We start from the raw sequence: 15972 nt of genomic DNA on the forward strand, positions 1-15972 counted from the left end.
CTGTACAAAAGGCATACAGAAGTGGGAATCACAGATCAGACTGGGTCCTTTTAAGAAACAAAACACTTGGGGAGTTTCAGGTTTCAGACCAGGTGCTTGAAAATTTGCCTCCCTATATGCCAACTATATTTTCTTTCTTTCATTCTCACAGGCCTTTTCCAAGGGTAAACATAAGCAGAGAAACCCATACAGACTGCTCAATATTCTTACACCTGTCAGAGGCAGGACTTTGATTACCTGCCTGGTCCATAGATGAAAGTAGGTTACAGCCTTCTCCAGTCATATTCAACTATTCCCAGATCTTTGCAAATAAAATCATTTTTTCTTGTTATCAAAACAGAATAGGGAAGGGGCACAAATTTCCACCCTTGTCTGGCAGACAGATAGTTCCATTTGTTAGTAAAGAAGGAACCTGCGTTTGCAGCCACCAGATAATTCAGTGTTAAGAAACTACACTGAGCTGTTTCTTCTGCATTGAGTGTAATAGCGTGCCTGACCCGAGTGGCAGACCTAACTGCTCTCAGGTGACTGTACTCCATACTTTCATAGCATGAGTCAAACCATACGCTGAGTTTACCATTATTCACCACAGGTTAAGGCTGTCTGCCTAGTCTGGGCTTAGAAGGACAAGAAACACAAACTCGGGACCAAAGGAACAAGTTCTCTGAATGACTAAAAACAACCTGTGCCTTTTCTCTCTTAAAAACTTTCTCCAAATAATTATGTTAGGGAATAACAATAATAACTATTATAATCATACGTAAATCATAAAATAGCTGCTTCCTTCCAGCACTGCTCAAACAGTATCATGGGAATTGTTAGGAAAAAACATTCCTTGGCTCATGTCCCTGGCAGAATTGGCAGCATCCTCACCACTCAGGAGGTTGTCTCTTAAAATGCTGGTCCAAACTTTAGTGCAGCCATGGAGGAGCAAGCGTGCTGACTAAGCCTCTTACATCGAAGAAATGGTTCTGCTGGCGGCAATAGCAGAAGTGCTGTTGGTTCTGGGTCTGGCTATGGAGTCAGACTCCCTCTGCTCACCCACTACCTTTTACAAGAACTGCTGGATCCGACGCTTCCCAGGTCTTCTGGTTGACCTGCAGGAATCACAGAAGAGGGGAGCCCAGGTGCTGAAGATTTACGCAGAAGTCTCACCCCAACAGTGCAGCAGAACCTGCTGCCTTCTGAGGAATGGTGAGTGTTGATTAACAAGATTGTGGCATACACTAAAACGTACATCACAACATATCAGGGAAAATATTTTGGGTAATTTTTATATAAACATTCCTTTATTTGAAGAAATAATGCCCCTACCCCCCCAAAAAAAGAAAAAAAAAAAAAAACAACAACCAAAACTAACCCCCAAAAAACGTATTTTTTTGAGGCAGGAAAGCAGAGGCACATTGTAATGTTCCTCCATCTTCAGACCCACAGAAAAGAATTTGATAATCTGAGTATTTTAGAAGACTACCCTAGAAACACATTAAAATCTTAGGGTCTGCTTTGAAATTTTACATCTCTCTTACAAAACTTGTGGGCAATGCCACGATTAAAACAGTAACTCTTCAGTATCCATCACCATCTACTCCTGTAGAGAAAAATCAGTTCTAACAGAACTCTTCTTCATGGTGTAGGGAACTAGACTAGGACATGGTGAGGGGGAAAGAGGAGGAAACACACAATTTGTCCTTCTCTGAAATAGAACAATATTAATCTTCTTGGAGAGAGCACTCTCTTACTCCACGTTTACACCATGTTTCTGGAGCAACCCAGGTATATTGTTAATATGAACAATAAAGTTACAGCAATAAATAATAGCAGCTATTTAGCTTGCAACCCCTTTTCCCTAGACATGTAAACTCAGACTCAGAATAAAAATAAGAAATATCGTTCCTTGATTTAAGCCCAAGACTTCACTTTCTCTGTATCACACTGCATTGGTACACTATAGGAGTGTATTTTAGGCGTGTATGTGAAGTGTGGGTCTCTGGTGCCTAAATTTGACTGTAAAACTCACAAGACTTGAGAAATTTTGGATACGAAGGATGAAAGTGAGGTACCAGTTACTAAAAACAGTCAGTATAGATTTTGATGACGTTTTGAATTACGACCTTGACAACCTGACGCTGACATAACTGATGTAACTGCTAGCAGTGTTCCTGGGAAGAGGCAACTTCTCTCTTAAGTATTGTAAGGAAAGAACAATTTTATATGTTTCAGCCATGTTTTTCCTATTTGGACAACAAACTTTTTTCTCACAGAACATGGGACTGGATACCTTACCAAGATACGTAATGGTAACCTGGAATCTCATTTTTATAATGTTACACAGTGAAGCACAAATTTGTTACAGTCTTAACTAGAATCAAGACATTAGATGGCATTTCAAAGACGTGCTTTAAATAAGCTTGTGGTTTCCTTATAATCCCAAAGTGACAGACGTAGTCATGAACAAAAATACTATTGCCAATAAATGTCCTAATTGAGATTTCAAGAAATGTTGATAAGAAGTTTGAAAAGAGAATTTTCTTTGCTGGATTCTCAGTAATAGCACAGTTACTGAAAGCTAATCTTAGAAGAAACAAAGAAATTTTGAAATAATTTAAAAACAAGAAATCAAGTATGTTGTTTATATTTCCTCAAACCAATACAAAATGTCTTATAGCATGCTTTTGAAGTATTTTTCCTGATCAAAGAGCTATCCTTCCTTACAAAAAAATTGACTTGTGACATTTTTCTTACCTGATTTTATGCAATAACATCAACCACAGATCCTGAAGAGAATATGTCCACAGAAGCCAAGTTTTTCAGATGAGATTTTTTTCCCTACTATTTCATAATGTTTTCATAAAGTATGCGATAATCATTAAAATGAAAAACATTTATAATTACGTTATGCTAGAAAGTAGAGTTTCTAATGACAACAAAACTTCGCACAAACTTGGAAGATTGGAAAGGTTTCAAAGATTTCACTCCTCCCTTCAAACAAATATATGTATTTTCAGGTGTTTATCTATTCTTAAATAACATAGCCTCTATATCAGAAACCTGCATAGTATTCATGTATCACACTGGAAAAGAAACATAAAATATAATATTAGCACAAAACATCCATTCTTTGACAAAACCCAGAACATTGTACACGGGGTCTGAAGGCAAAGGTACATACTGCTACGTGTGATGCAAGTGATGAACAGCTTTCTGTTTGAAGAAAAAACATCAATGTGAACAAATATATGAAAAGAGTGATTTTTCAGACAATGACTTCAATAATACCCCACTGCTAGTGTTTGCAGAGTGTTTCAGAATCCTTGAACAAAAGATACCACAGAAAAGCAAGTACTATATAGATATTTCACAGAAATATTTGAAGGGTTTTGTCTTCTAAACTGTTAACTTATGCTAAAAATGGTGCAAAATATTTACTCATGCTTAGAAATATTTATACATTCAGAATTTCTTAAAAATAGTAACTGGATTTAAAATTTTATTTATCCATAGAAGCCAATGTTTTTAATATATCACCTGTAGAAATGCCTGTGGTCCTCAGGAAATACATCGGAATAATTATGTGCTGGCTAAATATGCTTCTGTAGCACTATATAATATTTCTAATCTTCCAAACAAAAATGTAAACCAATTGATATACAGTAAATCCAGAACATTCTATAATCCCTGTAAGCTTATCTTTCTGTCTTCCACAAGGTATGTTCTTCTATTGTTTTGATAATCATAACTAGTCTTACTTCCATAAATACCTAGTTCAAGCTAAAGTTCCCGTGACACAGAAGTGGAAACTGATGAAGCCTAATTAGAGGAAGATATAGTACATGAAAATGATATCAGTGAAAGGAAAATTGCTGATATCATCTTTGATTTACCTTTGATGACAAAATCTATCTTTACCTTGCTATTATTAGGATTTAGGATCCCAGTTTTACTTGTAAATATTACTATTTTCATTTCAGCGAGGCAGACAACCTTGATCTTTACAGTTAAGCAGCCAAAAAATGCAAGACGATATATATTCTGTAACAGCACTTCTGCCATGATTTTTTTCTTCCATAGAGCTGCTGAATTTCTACTCTTCAGACAGGGTGTATTTTCATTGCAAATTTTTTTTTAATTAATTTTATACAATTTTTTGAAAATAATGCTTCTCTCTTTGGGCAGGTAAGTTCATTATAATGGAAAAAAAGCATTTCAAGGCGTGTGTCTGCTGTGTTAAATCTATGATGCATATTGAGGCTACTAGACGAAAAAAAACTAACAAAGAAAAGATAGTAAGCACAGGTTTAATGTATTTTCTTCCTTTCCCCATTTGTAGATAGGTCAGGGATTTTATTTTTTTTTTTACTTACAAATAAAATGGAAAGAGTTGCATGACTTTTTCTGTTTTTTGTTGCAGAAGTATTATTATTTTCATTACTTACAGATGTGAGAAAAATGTTCAGAATTAATACCTACGTAAATAGAATACATTTATAAAGCCTTGCCAATACATTTTTGATTGCAGGTAGCCATATTAGTTCAGGTATGGAGGTTACATTCAAGGCAGGTAAAATGAAATAAACACAAACCCAAAACCTTTGTACAACTAAACGAAAAACTAACGTTGATCCTGCTCCAAGCATATTAATATAATAAAACAAAATACATTGTTTACTTGACATTTTGACTTGAGATTTTGATGTACTGTAAGACTCTGAAAGAAGAATCTTGCCTGCTTTTCATATAGTGTGACTTTAACTGTAAGTATTTTAGCATATATGTTCTATCTAAATCTTAAACCACTAGGATTCATGCATCTACATACCTTAGAAAGTTGTGTTTCAGTGACAAGTTGTTCAGGTATTTTTTCATTATTACTTTAGTCCTGATTTCTGATGAAGGAAAATAAAAGTGAACCTCCACACATAAACAAATGGCTAAACTACTCTATTCACAGAAATACAATAGCCCAAAGGCAATCAAGGAAAACGAATAGGAACTGGCAGCAGGGCAGGATGTCATGTACTTATTGTAGTTCAGGGTGTTTTTTTTAAATAGTCTGGCTGAAATGAATGGTTGCAGTCCAGTTTCAAGTAGACAGGTATATTGCACAGGAGCAAAGACCCCAAAATTGTCTTTCTTAATAACTTGGCTTTTAGAAATGGTCCAATCACTGTATCTGAGACATGAAGGAAGGCAACTAGTAGGAGGACTGCAAGCTAAAGTATATTTTATTTGATCAGAGACACATTTAGAATTCATACAGCCATTCTATTCCTTTTCTCCAGATGTAAAATAACAATATAATTATATGTAGTTCTACATTTCTGACCAAATGCTTAGTTAGTTTGCATGATAATGAGAGAACCACAGAGCTGCCCAGTATTAATGATTTTCTGATGTTAAATAACATAATAAAATGCAAAATGCAATGGTCATTAGACTGATAAGCTCAACTTCTTTCCTTTTGTATTACAGTTTCCTGCAATCTAGCAGTGTTTTACCATGGAGCCATTAATGAGAATATGAATTGCCTGCACATGTCTTGCCCAGCATTGGAAAGTTGCATACTAAAGGCTAGAATCAATGTCATTTTGTACAACATCACAAAAGGTAATTAAGAATTTCATTTATAAAGGCTGAAAACATAGCCACTGTAGGAAATTTTAGAATTATACTAGGTCAGTTACTGTGCTAGAAGCGCTGTCCTGAAGTAACATGCAATGCTAAAAAAGCATAAGATTTTTTTTTTTTTCCTTTTTCATCAATGCACCTACTTCTGAGAATACTTCCCTCCTTTCTTCCATTCAGTATATAAGAAAGGACCTGGAAGATAAACCCTGCTCTAAGATTCATGCTCTGAGTACCTAACCAACACTATGCTTGGGCAAAATACTGCACCAGATCTGAGAGACTGAGGCGAGGCTGCCACTGCTCCGTGTCCCCAAATCCAAACAGTAGCAAGGCTGAAAATTTATTCTCATTAGGCACATGAACAAAGAAAACACAGGTAACACAAATGCATAAAGCAGACACACAATCACAGGCAGCAACAAGAGCCTCATCCTGCTTTTTCTGACTGCACAGGATGGAGACCTACTAGTAAAAATAGATATACACACATAGGTACCATGCAGATCCCCCTAGCAGCTGGGCTCAGATGCTTACTCAGTCTGCCCAGTCCAGACCCCAGCCTCCCCAGTTGCTGTCACCTAGATGTACGAGTCTCTGAGGGTGCAGCCTCCCTCCAGTTGCTGCTACAGACTGTCACACACACACACAGAGCTTGCCAGGACTCCCCTACTCCCCAGTAGCCTAGATCCCTCCCTTTCCTCACCTTTGGTTCCCTCCCTAAGCATCCCATAATAAGGTGTTGATGGGTACTGATGTGTCAGGTCCCTGATCTGCCATTGTCTCCATGTGCTCCTTTTGTGGGTGTGCAGATGAACTTTTATCACATAAACTAACCTTTTGTTATGATTTAATAGGGATTGATCCAGATCTTCTTATTTTTGAAAAACTGACATCCAAAGAGCCAAATACTCACACCTCACCAAGTAAATATGAAAGGCAAAATGGGACAAAGACCACCGAGTGGGAAAGATGCCAGCATCATAATGCCACATCAAGTTCTCTTCTGCTCCAAGCTCCATCTTCTACCACTCGCCATGGCTTAACAGCAAACACTTACACCTCCAGCACAAGCCTGATGGTCCAAAAAACTGAAGTTACTACTTATTCCAGGGCAGAAACTTTTTCACCAACTGATCATTTTGCTAAGGGAACAAGCACAACTTTGGTAAGGACTAGATCAATCACCAGCTCAGACAAGCAGACTGCATACTCAACTTTGATACCCAAGTCTGCCGAGGTATTATCCCACATGCCCACTCCTCCTCGTCTGAACGGCAGTAAGCAACACTTAAATGAAACCAAAGGCTACAGCGGTAGGAACTATACTTCAGATAACGATGCACCTGCTTGGGAAGCTGCACCTTTGGGTGTCTGGTTGATTCCCATTGTTCTCTGCTCTTCTCTCATCTTCCTTTGCTGTTGCACCGTTGCTTTCACAGCAGGGCGCTGCAGAAATAGGAGGGGTCAGTATAAGCCCATAAGGAGAAGAACCACCATGTTGCGACACTTCATAAAATATACTGCTGTCAAAGGTAATTTGTAAAATACTGTCATCATCCTTGTTTTGGAACAAATAGCTTCTTAAAAATTAACTGTACATACCAGCTTGTTTCTTTTACAGAACCAAAGATAATTTTTTTTCACTGATGGTTTCAGAACCTTTCAGTTCTTTTAATTCTTGACAGCTGAAAAACAATTCCCATCTCTTTGGGTAAGAAGTTCACACTCCTAGCTCCTGCTGCATGCTCAGAGGTGTTCAAGCACATTTTGGTTCATAACCTGCCCCAGACTAATGCCTAACAAACATACACTTTCCTTAACTTAGAGCAGATTCACTGCAGCTGTACTCATCCTCTCCTGACTTCGAACTAACCTGAGAAAATTAAGTGTAGGTGTAATCAGCAAAACTGACCGAAGTTTTATACTATCACAAAATCATTTAACTCTAATCATCCTTTAATTGCCTCAGATCTCACTGTTTCTATAAAAACTATTTTTCTTCAACTAAGTTCTGTATCTCCCTTTTCCTCCAATTATCCCTAATACTGAGACAAAACAATTTAGCCAGCACTTTTTACTTCAAATAAAAACATTCAAAAGATCGCAAGTCCCCAAACCTACTGAATTCCATTAACTCATACCCAAATATCTGAACATTCAATCTTTACGCTTTGCTTTTACCCCACTTCTCACTGTACTCTTCTGGTAACAATCACTTCAAATGTTTTTCAGGCCCCTCCAGAAGCACCTTCAGACTTCAGCTGCTTTTGTAAGGTCACTTGCTCTATATTGACACTGACAAATCTATTCTGTTATTGGCTAAGGAAAATACAAATGCAGCTAATATTTGTTCATGCCTTGCAATTAGCATCACTCTGTGCTGTCCGCTTTGACTTGCTTTTTCCTAACCTACTCATATTTATCATTTACATCATTAGCTTTTTAAAATAGTGACACCCATTTAACGTATGTTGCACAGGAATACACAAAAAGGGTTTTGAAAGCTCTGTAAGCTAGCTTTATAATAAAACCCTTTTTTTGTTTCCTCATCCTGTATACTCTTATTCATAAAAGTGCTCCTCCTGAATATAAATCAAGTGACTAGATCAACAAAGTAGCAAGGTATTTCCTTGCCTTACCTTGCTCAGGAAGTTTGCTTAGCAAAGCAAACATTTCCAACAGTACCAGGATTGTTCTTCCTCTTTTAAACTTGTTGATGTCTCAGTTTCTCACTTTCTTCATTGCTGTAAGAAGTTTCTATTTCCCACACAAGTGTAAATGTTATAAAAGGAAACAATAAAAAAATAAAACTGATTGTCACGTCTATGTGGCAGGAAATTATTTTAAAACTAGTAAGATCCATGCAGTGTTCAAAGACTACAGTGATGAGGTTGTAAGGCCACATGAATATCTAATTACAGTTGAGCAGGTTGGTTTCAGAGGAAAAGAGCTCTCTAAAATTATATTTAACCCACATTGATCAGCACCGTAGCTCAGAAAACTGAACTTTAACACCCCCCCTTGTTTATAGTATTTGATTGACCTTGTATGCTAATTTGTATGTAATAGAAGACCAACTGACACAAGGTAACACTTTAAAAGAGTGGGGTTATTTAATCAGTTGAAATTACACAAAAGAAATTCCTTCTATTTTAGCTGGAAAAATTAGCATTAGGTATGCTTTGTTTTTAAGGGCAGTTCTATGCTTATATGTGAAGTGATACAAATTCCAGAGATTTACTCACTGCACGAAGTACTTTAAATCTAAACAAGCCAAATTCTATCATCAAATTGCATTCTCCCAATTAATCATGTGGCTGAATCTAGCACACAGTTTAACTGTCACTAAAAATTTCAACTAAGAATGACGAGACCCCAACGGCTCTTCTGCGTTAGAGGAAGTTGGCAGGTATTCTTCTCCAGGTTTTTAACATGAAAAGGAAAGGAACTAGGAGAAAGGAACCAAGATACACTATATTGTATCAGAGGATGAATGTGGTGATATTGTAAATTAATGTATGTCTCATGTGATGTGCTCATCATCTTAGGGTAATCTTCATGGATCTGCCTCCAGAATGGAAAAGTCTAGGGTCTAGCATTTCATTAGGAAACAAAGGCACATGTATATCAGAGGAGGAACTCAGTTCCTCAACCTGTAGATGACTGTGACGCGCTTTACATCCTTTCTCCACATACACTGCAAATGGTGATGTGCACTGAGACTGTCAGTACGCTCTTTTTTAGACTAGAAGCTGCAGAACATGTGGGTTGTCTTTGTACAGTACTGTACCAACCATTGTCTGTCAAATTGTGAAGGAAATGTTCATGGCCAAGTGAGCCATCCTTCTGTTCAAGACACATGCAAGCACAACTCCATTTATAAAGTCTTAACCAGAAAATAAAAAGTTTGCAAGTTCATATTCTGATCTCTACCACAGATAACATACAGATTCTTCACAATTATGACAATCAAATCAAATACATAAACCAAACTCATTAACCACATGCTCCAAGTCAAAGGTGTGATACTTTTCCTCTCACTCATATTGGTAACGGGCACATTTTGTCATAGGATTCTCCCACAAAACACTAGCTAGCATTGTCGCATCAATTTGCAGTTAAAGTGCTTTTTAAATTATTTTTTTCCCAATAATTTTTAAAGTCATGTAGTCAAGAAAAACACATTTTAAAACCAACTTACACTTAAAATGTAAAGATATATCAAAAGCCAATCTAAAATCCAGCTAGTTACCTGACTGCTTGTCTACTTACTACTACATGAATAAACATCCCATGTAATGCAGTAATACAGAAGTGTCTTATGAAATTGTCTCATTGTTTGCAATGGTCAAAACTATCAATGCCGTAAAGTGTAAGTTTGCTGCCAAAGAAAAGCTCAGCTAAAAACGCACTTTGAAGAACATTGCATTTTTTTATATGACAAAGAGCTAAAAAGCCTAAAACTAAACTCAGAAAAATGCTTTACATGAGAACTAGATCTGCGCTCTGTGATGACTTTCTTCAGGCTGAACAGAGCCATTAAAATTCTGCTTGTGTTCACTTTATAGACTCAATTGCACCCAAGGAGATGTTACTTGAGAAAGTAAGGCATTTCAAACTGCACAAACTTTCAAGACCCTGTAGCAGTGAATTCCAAATATAGTTTCTCCTGAAAATCAGAGCATACTAAAGTTATTATTGCTACATAACTGCATATAGTTTTTAGGATACAGAATTCACATGCAGGCAGCTCAGTCCAATTCAGGTAGAAAAATTATGTTCTGTTTGCATAAAAATCGCCCCATAGTTTCAGCTGGATAACATGTTTCAGTTTTCTTGGCCTAGGGTTTTGCCAGGCATTGCTGAATATTGGTTATCTGCAATTACAGAAGGATCCACATTGTGTGTTACAGTTAGTTGTTTCATACTGTCCATTTTTTTTATTTGAATATAAATTTATTTTGTAGTTTTAAGACACGATAGTGCACAGCAGCTCCTTCTCCCTGCTTCTCATAGTTAAGGTCTGCAGAACTTTTTAACAGTTTGAGGCAGCCACATTGTAACACAATGCCCTTTATACATTAATTTATCATACTGAGAACAACGCATTTTTGATTTAACTTAATATTTAATCATGCACATAAAATAGGGGAAGATGCTTAAATCTGTAATATATATATATATTTCTAATCTACTGTTGAACTTGAAGCCACAGAAGCAAGATCATTGTATGTCTAAGGCAACAAAGCTCTTGCAGTATCAGCACTGGAAACATTCAAGACAGGAAACAGAAGTAAACGTGAACACGGGACATCCCCGCTCTCTTCTTCCTGTACCATCAAGATATTACTGTTCTCAGATAAATATTATGCAATTCAACTGAAAACTGACAGGTCCTAACATATTGTAATACCTTCATTATACAAGCCTTGCACTAATTTCATTGTCCTCAAGTCCTTAGTATCCATTCTTATCCTGACTTTTCCTGTTCAGGCTGGGCTGCTACCTAAATGTCCCACAAAACACCTGCTGATGGTCTGCAGTGCTGCAAACTCAGTAGTGTTTGGCCTGCTCCAGCTTGTTTAAGTCTTCTTCCGCTATAAGTGATCCTCCACGGCAGCTTGATTGAAGAACAAAGAAGAAAAGCTATTTTTAAGGGACGGATACTAATAGATTTTTGTTAAAAAAGGAAATCAACTACTGAAAAAGCTAAAACTTGCTATTCTTACACCAAGGATGACATATACCTACAAATGCAAAGACTAGCAAAGAAATCCTTTCACTAGACAGGATACAATCCAACATGCCAGAAACACAAATCTCTGCAAGAAGGCATTAGTTTTAAATAGAAACCACAGGTAATAACTATTTGCCTTCAAACAGGTGGTTTTCCCACCTCCTTTACAAAAGTAGCTTCTATCTGATTGATCAGTTGTGTGATCTGCAGCAAGTCACAGTCATCCCTGGTGTCCATAGTTTCATCGTCACCAGATTAGTGCCTGCATAGTCACTTAATAGCACCTTGATGCTTTTCTGAAACTTGCCCTCAATATTACGTTCTGTAGAATCATACAATCTATACTCACCAGAAGAAGAACTGAAAAAACATATCTGTCCCATGCACAAATGCTTCTAGGGCACAATGGAATGACTCGAATATATAATGAGATCATGCTCTAGTCTTGGTTTGTTGTCATACAGAGAAAAAAATAGGCAGGAAAAGGGTTATATAAAGCACAGTAGGACTCTTATTATACACTAGGAGGGTCACAACAAAATAAATACATACATTTTAAGTATAAGGGAAAACAAGAAATGGGTAGAAAGATGGTCTGTCCAGACAGCACATCCCTTTTTAGGCAACTGTCCCTTTATCCCCTACCTGTGCTTGTAGCAATGCTATGCATGAAAACAGGGCAAAAAGTGTCAGCTGTGGTCAGGAGTATAAACTAGTTCCCTGAAGACCATGAGATTATCTGTAGGGGTTTACCAACTCTTCACAGCCAGCCAGTCACATTCAGGTCTCAGGGAAGCTTAGTGAAGTTACAAGTAGTTGTAACATCTGCTATCCTTGCCAAAGACTGAATTATGTCTTTGTACAGGCCTTCTTGTCTAATCTGAGCATAAGGTTATGCTCAGTGTCCAAAGCCCTTCTTTAAAGGGCAGAAGCGTGGTAGAACACAGACAACCTCAAGAAACTATTTCAGCGACATCTTGAACATTTCACTGCACAACTTCCAGCACACTCTTTACTAAAGGCATCTTATGCCAGCGATTCCAGTAGTTTCTAGATGCAAAAAAAATATTAGCTGGAGTACTGACAAAACAAGTCCTTTCCCAGTTTCACCAAGCGCTAGATCCCAACCTTTCTTTGGAACGTTTATATGGGAGATAAAAGAAAAGTTAGTCTCCTCAACAGCACCAGCAAAACTATGCGTCACAACTACTCCACATGGCCAAGAACTTAATTCATGTGAGTTTTTTTCCATTGGAGACAGCTTATTTTTCCTTGCTATAAGGAACTTACTTTTCCAGTTTGTGGGGGCAAGTGTTTGGATTTTAAATGAGACATCTGCTACTTGGAGGTTAGAACGGTGACCACAAAGAAGCGCAAGTTTCAATTTGTGATGGACAGGGTTGCCTGAGGTCAGGGCTGTCATGAACTAGGTCCATGTTCCTCTTGGCCAGTAAATACCAGTTGAATTACCTATGGAGACAGCCAATACCTCTAGATATTACGTGTGGGTTTTTGCACCTCTTCCCCTTTGTATTTATGCACAGGGGGGGCTTAGCCTGTTTCTTAATTTAAATGTTATCTATCTATGTTTCTATTTAGAAGGAACATAAGCACTTCCATGTAATAAGAATGTGCATACACATAGGTATGCAGAGAGGGATACAGACCTTAGAGTCATGCATTTACATTATAACACACATGGATACATTAATAAGTGACCGTTGCTAAGGGCACACTTATTCCTGTGTTGTAGAGTTACTTAACCTGTAAATCTGTTACTAACTCTTGACAGTTAAACTTCAGTGCAGGTTTCCAGTGAGATGGTCTGCAAAAGTACTACATAGGAAAATAAAGACGTGTAGTTTAGTCCATAAAAAAACACGTGCTGTATTATACATCACCAAGGTTGGGAAGACTCCCTCTGGAGATAAGGTCCTGGTGTTCTAGGTATTCTACATAATCACAGAGAAATACTGCCACCCTCAAACATGAACAGTTTAGAGGGAGAACAGAAAAACAGAAAGAGAAATACCCAAGATGACAAAAAGCTCAAAACACCATCCAGGCTACCTTTGATCCAGTCCGCTGCATTATGCAAGTTCTGTACTGTAACATATAAACCATTAGTAAAAATCACAAGTGTAACTCTGAATTTTATATTGCCTTTGATTCTAGCAGCTTGACTGGGCACTTACAGGATTATAAAGGTTTTTAATTTTGTTCACATTTTTCTTAGCAAGGAGAGGAACTGAAGATGACACTGAAAACCAGGGTTGGAGGTCAATCTTGTAGATTCCTAAAGCCAGCTGGCCAAGTGTTCTATAGCCATACAGTCATTAAGCCAGATATAATTGTCAAAGGCACCAGTTTGCCAGTCAATTTCTGATGGTAAGTGTTGGATATGGCTAGGGAACACAGTGAATTAGTTCCAGTATTATACCAGCAGGTTATATCTGGTATATATATATTTATATAATACAGGTTTAATCTATTGTTGGTAGAGACATTTGAGTGTCCCGGCACTCAGGAGATGGCTACCTTTTACCCTGCCTGTATTTCTTGAACATTCACAGAACGTACACAAAAGCTACGCTTGAACACTTCTGAGGAAACTCTAGAAGCCTATGCATTTTAGGTTTTCAATAAATTAGCTGTGAAGCTAATGAAATGCTAATACAATCAACTGAAAAATCAATTTCCCTTGCTGTGCTGTTTTTTCTACTAGCCATTCTTAGTAAAGTCAAATTGTTATTATAAACTACAACTTTCACACAGAATTCTGCCTAGGTCCGTTTAAATTTGTGAAGAGCAAAGGAAAACTGAATCGCCCTCTGTTGCTCATATGCCCTGTGTATGTAAGGACAATTTTATGCAGGAAAGCAAACTTCTGGAGTTTTGGGTTTTTGAAAACATTTAAGGACATTACTCATAACAGTCTTGTGCAAGACATGTCACAGCAAAACCTAAGTCAGTTAGTTACATGTGCTTACTAGTAACATCAGTCCCTATGCAAGCACTGACAAAGCCAATCAAGGAAACAAATTTCTCTTGTGTACATAGTAGAACCAAACCACCTTTGGAATAAAGCCAGGCACAACTCCACCACCCATGCCATTCTCTGAGTTAAATTGTAGTTACTTCCTCAGTAATTTTGGTTTCATGGCTCTTTAAAAAAGATCAGGAATTACACAGATATAGTATTTCAAATGAGAATTCTAAATTTACCTTCGTTATCCCTGAATAAAGGAACAACCTGATAACAACTAAAACTTTCCCCATATTAAACTTCTACTAAAACTTCACACTTACACAAATCTAAAAGGAAGGACCACAAAATAACCAACTTGGTATGTGCAAAATTGGAATTACAGGGAAAGCATTTTCAGTCTTGGCTATAGCTCTCACAAATTCTCATAAGGAGTACAAAGCTGCATCAAACTCACTCTCCTGACATATGAAAACAATCTCTAAGAAGAATCCTTCCAAAATTGACAGTGTTTTGGAAATGCAAATACACAGTCTTTGGCTGTACATAAACACAAAACAATGAGAAACCCTAGAGCAGTGAGTAAGTCGAGCCACACAGAACACTCTGCAGAAATCAATTCCCTTCAGTTTTCAATGTCCTTATTCTTATGCTGTTTCCTCTCAACGATTTGCTGGCAGGGCCACATGTCACCTATTTTTTTTATAGGTGTGCAGAATCCTTACATCTGATGAATAACTCCCTCTGCCCCTTCTAGAAGATGAAGGCAACTCTCTCTAAGCTGAAGTGTTAGAAAAGCCAGGAAGGTATAATAAAAGCAAGAATAGCTATTTATGTCCTTTCAAGATAATATTTAAAGGTTGGGGGTTTTTCTTAAACCATGAGAGGGCAATAAAAGTTGTGTGCAATTCCAGTGTTTTAAATCAATTCCTTTCAAATACAAATTATAAAATATAAGGTAAACATCCATTTAACTTCTTTCTCTGAGCTTCACAGCAGTAAACTGGATGCTACAAATACTTTTTTTTCTAACTTGAAAAGCCGGAGTACATTCAAGAGAACACTCAGCAAGCCTCATGGTACCAAGACTCAGTCCATTGTTATTTAAGCTATATATGCATCTCACTGCTCACCAGCTCTCACTTTCAGCAACTCTCATTGTTCCTCCTTTCCCATGTACTTTAGTACCCTGTCAATAACTGCTAGTTCACCTTCCCACTACCATCCCACTTTCTACCTTATTTTATTCCACCATTTTAGAGATAGGTATTTTTACTTAGGGTATTTGTTAGGCCTCATGATGACAACTGGGAAAGTCTCATACTGTTCAGTGTGCTTCAACACTTATCTAAAAGTTAAACTACTTAAGCAACATTTACTTCATTTTACATACAAAGTTCATATAGAGAAAAATCCAAGTGACATCTGAAAAGCATTAAGAAACTTTAGAGCGCTTGCCATTCAGGCCCTTAATTAACACAACTGGGAGCTTAAGTAATTTCATTGGTTTTGACACTGTTGCTCTAAATTATACGCTGAAAGAAGTTGTGTGAGAAGTCAGAATGTGATTAAGCAGAGGACTGAACCAGGATCTCCCAAGCTAAGAAAGCACAGAATAGAACGT

The 15972-nt window shown here is 37.4% G+C and overlaps 1 protein-coding gene across 1 annotated transcript; it reads left to right on the top strand.

The window, feature by feature from the left end:
• The first annotated feature begins 963 nt into the window (after positions 1-963).
• MANSC4 (MANSC domain containing 4) lies at positions 964-15843 on the top strand. Its single transcript, XM_080392393.1, has 3 exons — positions 964-1194; positions 5470-5604; positions 6480-15843. Exons 1-3 carry the CDS (start codon positions 966-968, stop codon positions 7166-7168), a joined length of 1053 nt encoding a protein of 350 aa, XP_080248519.1. The 5' UTR covers positions 964-965; the 3' UTR covers positions 7169-15843.
• Positions 15844-15972: the final 129 nt, after the last annotated feature.

Source organism: Falco punctatus (assembly GCF_963210335.1).
Source record: "Falco punctatus genome assembly, chromosome: 6".
Taxonomy (NCBI): Eukaryota; Metazoa; Chordata; class Aves; order Falconiformes; family Falconidae; genus Falco; species Falco punctatus.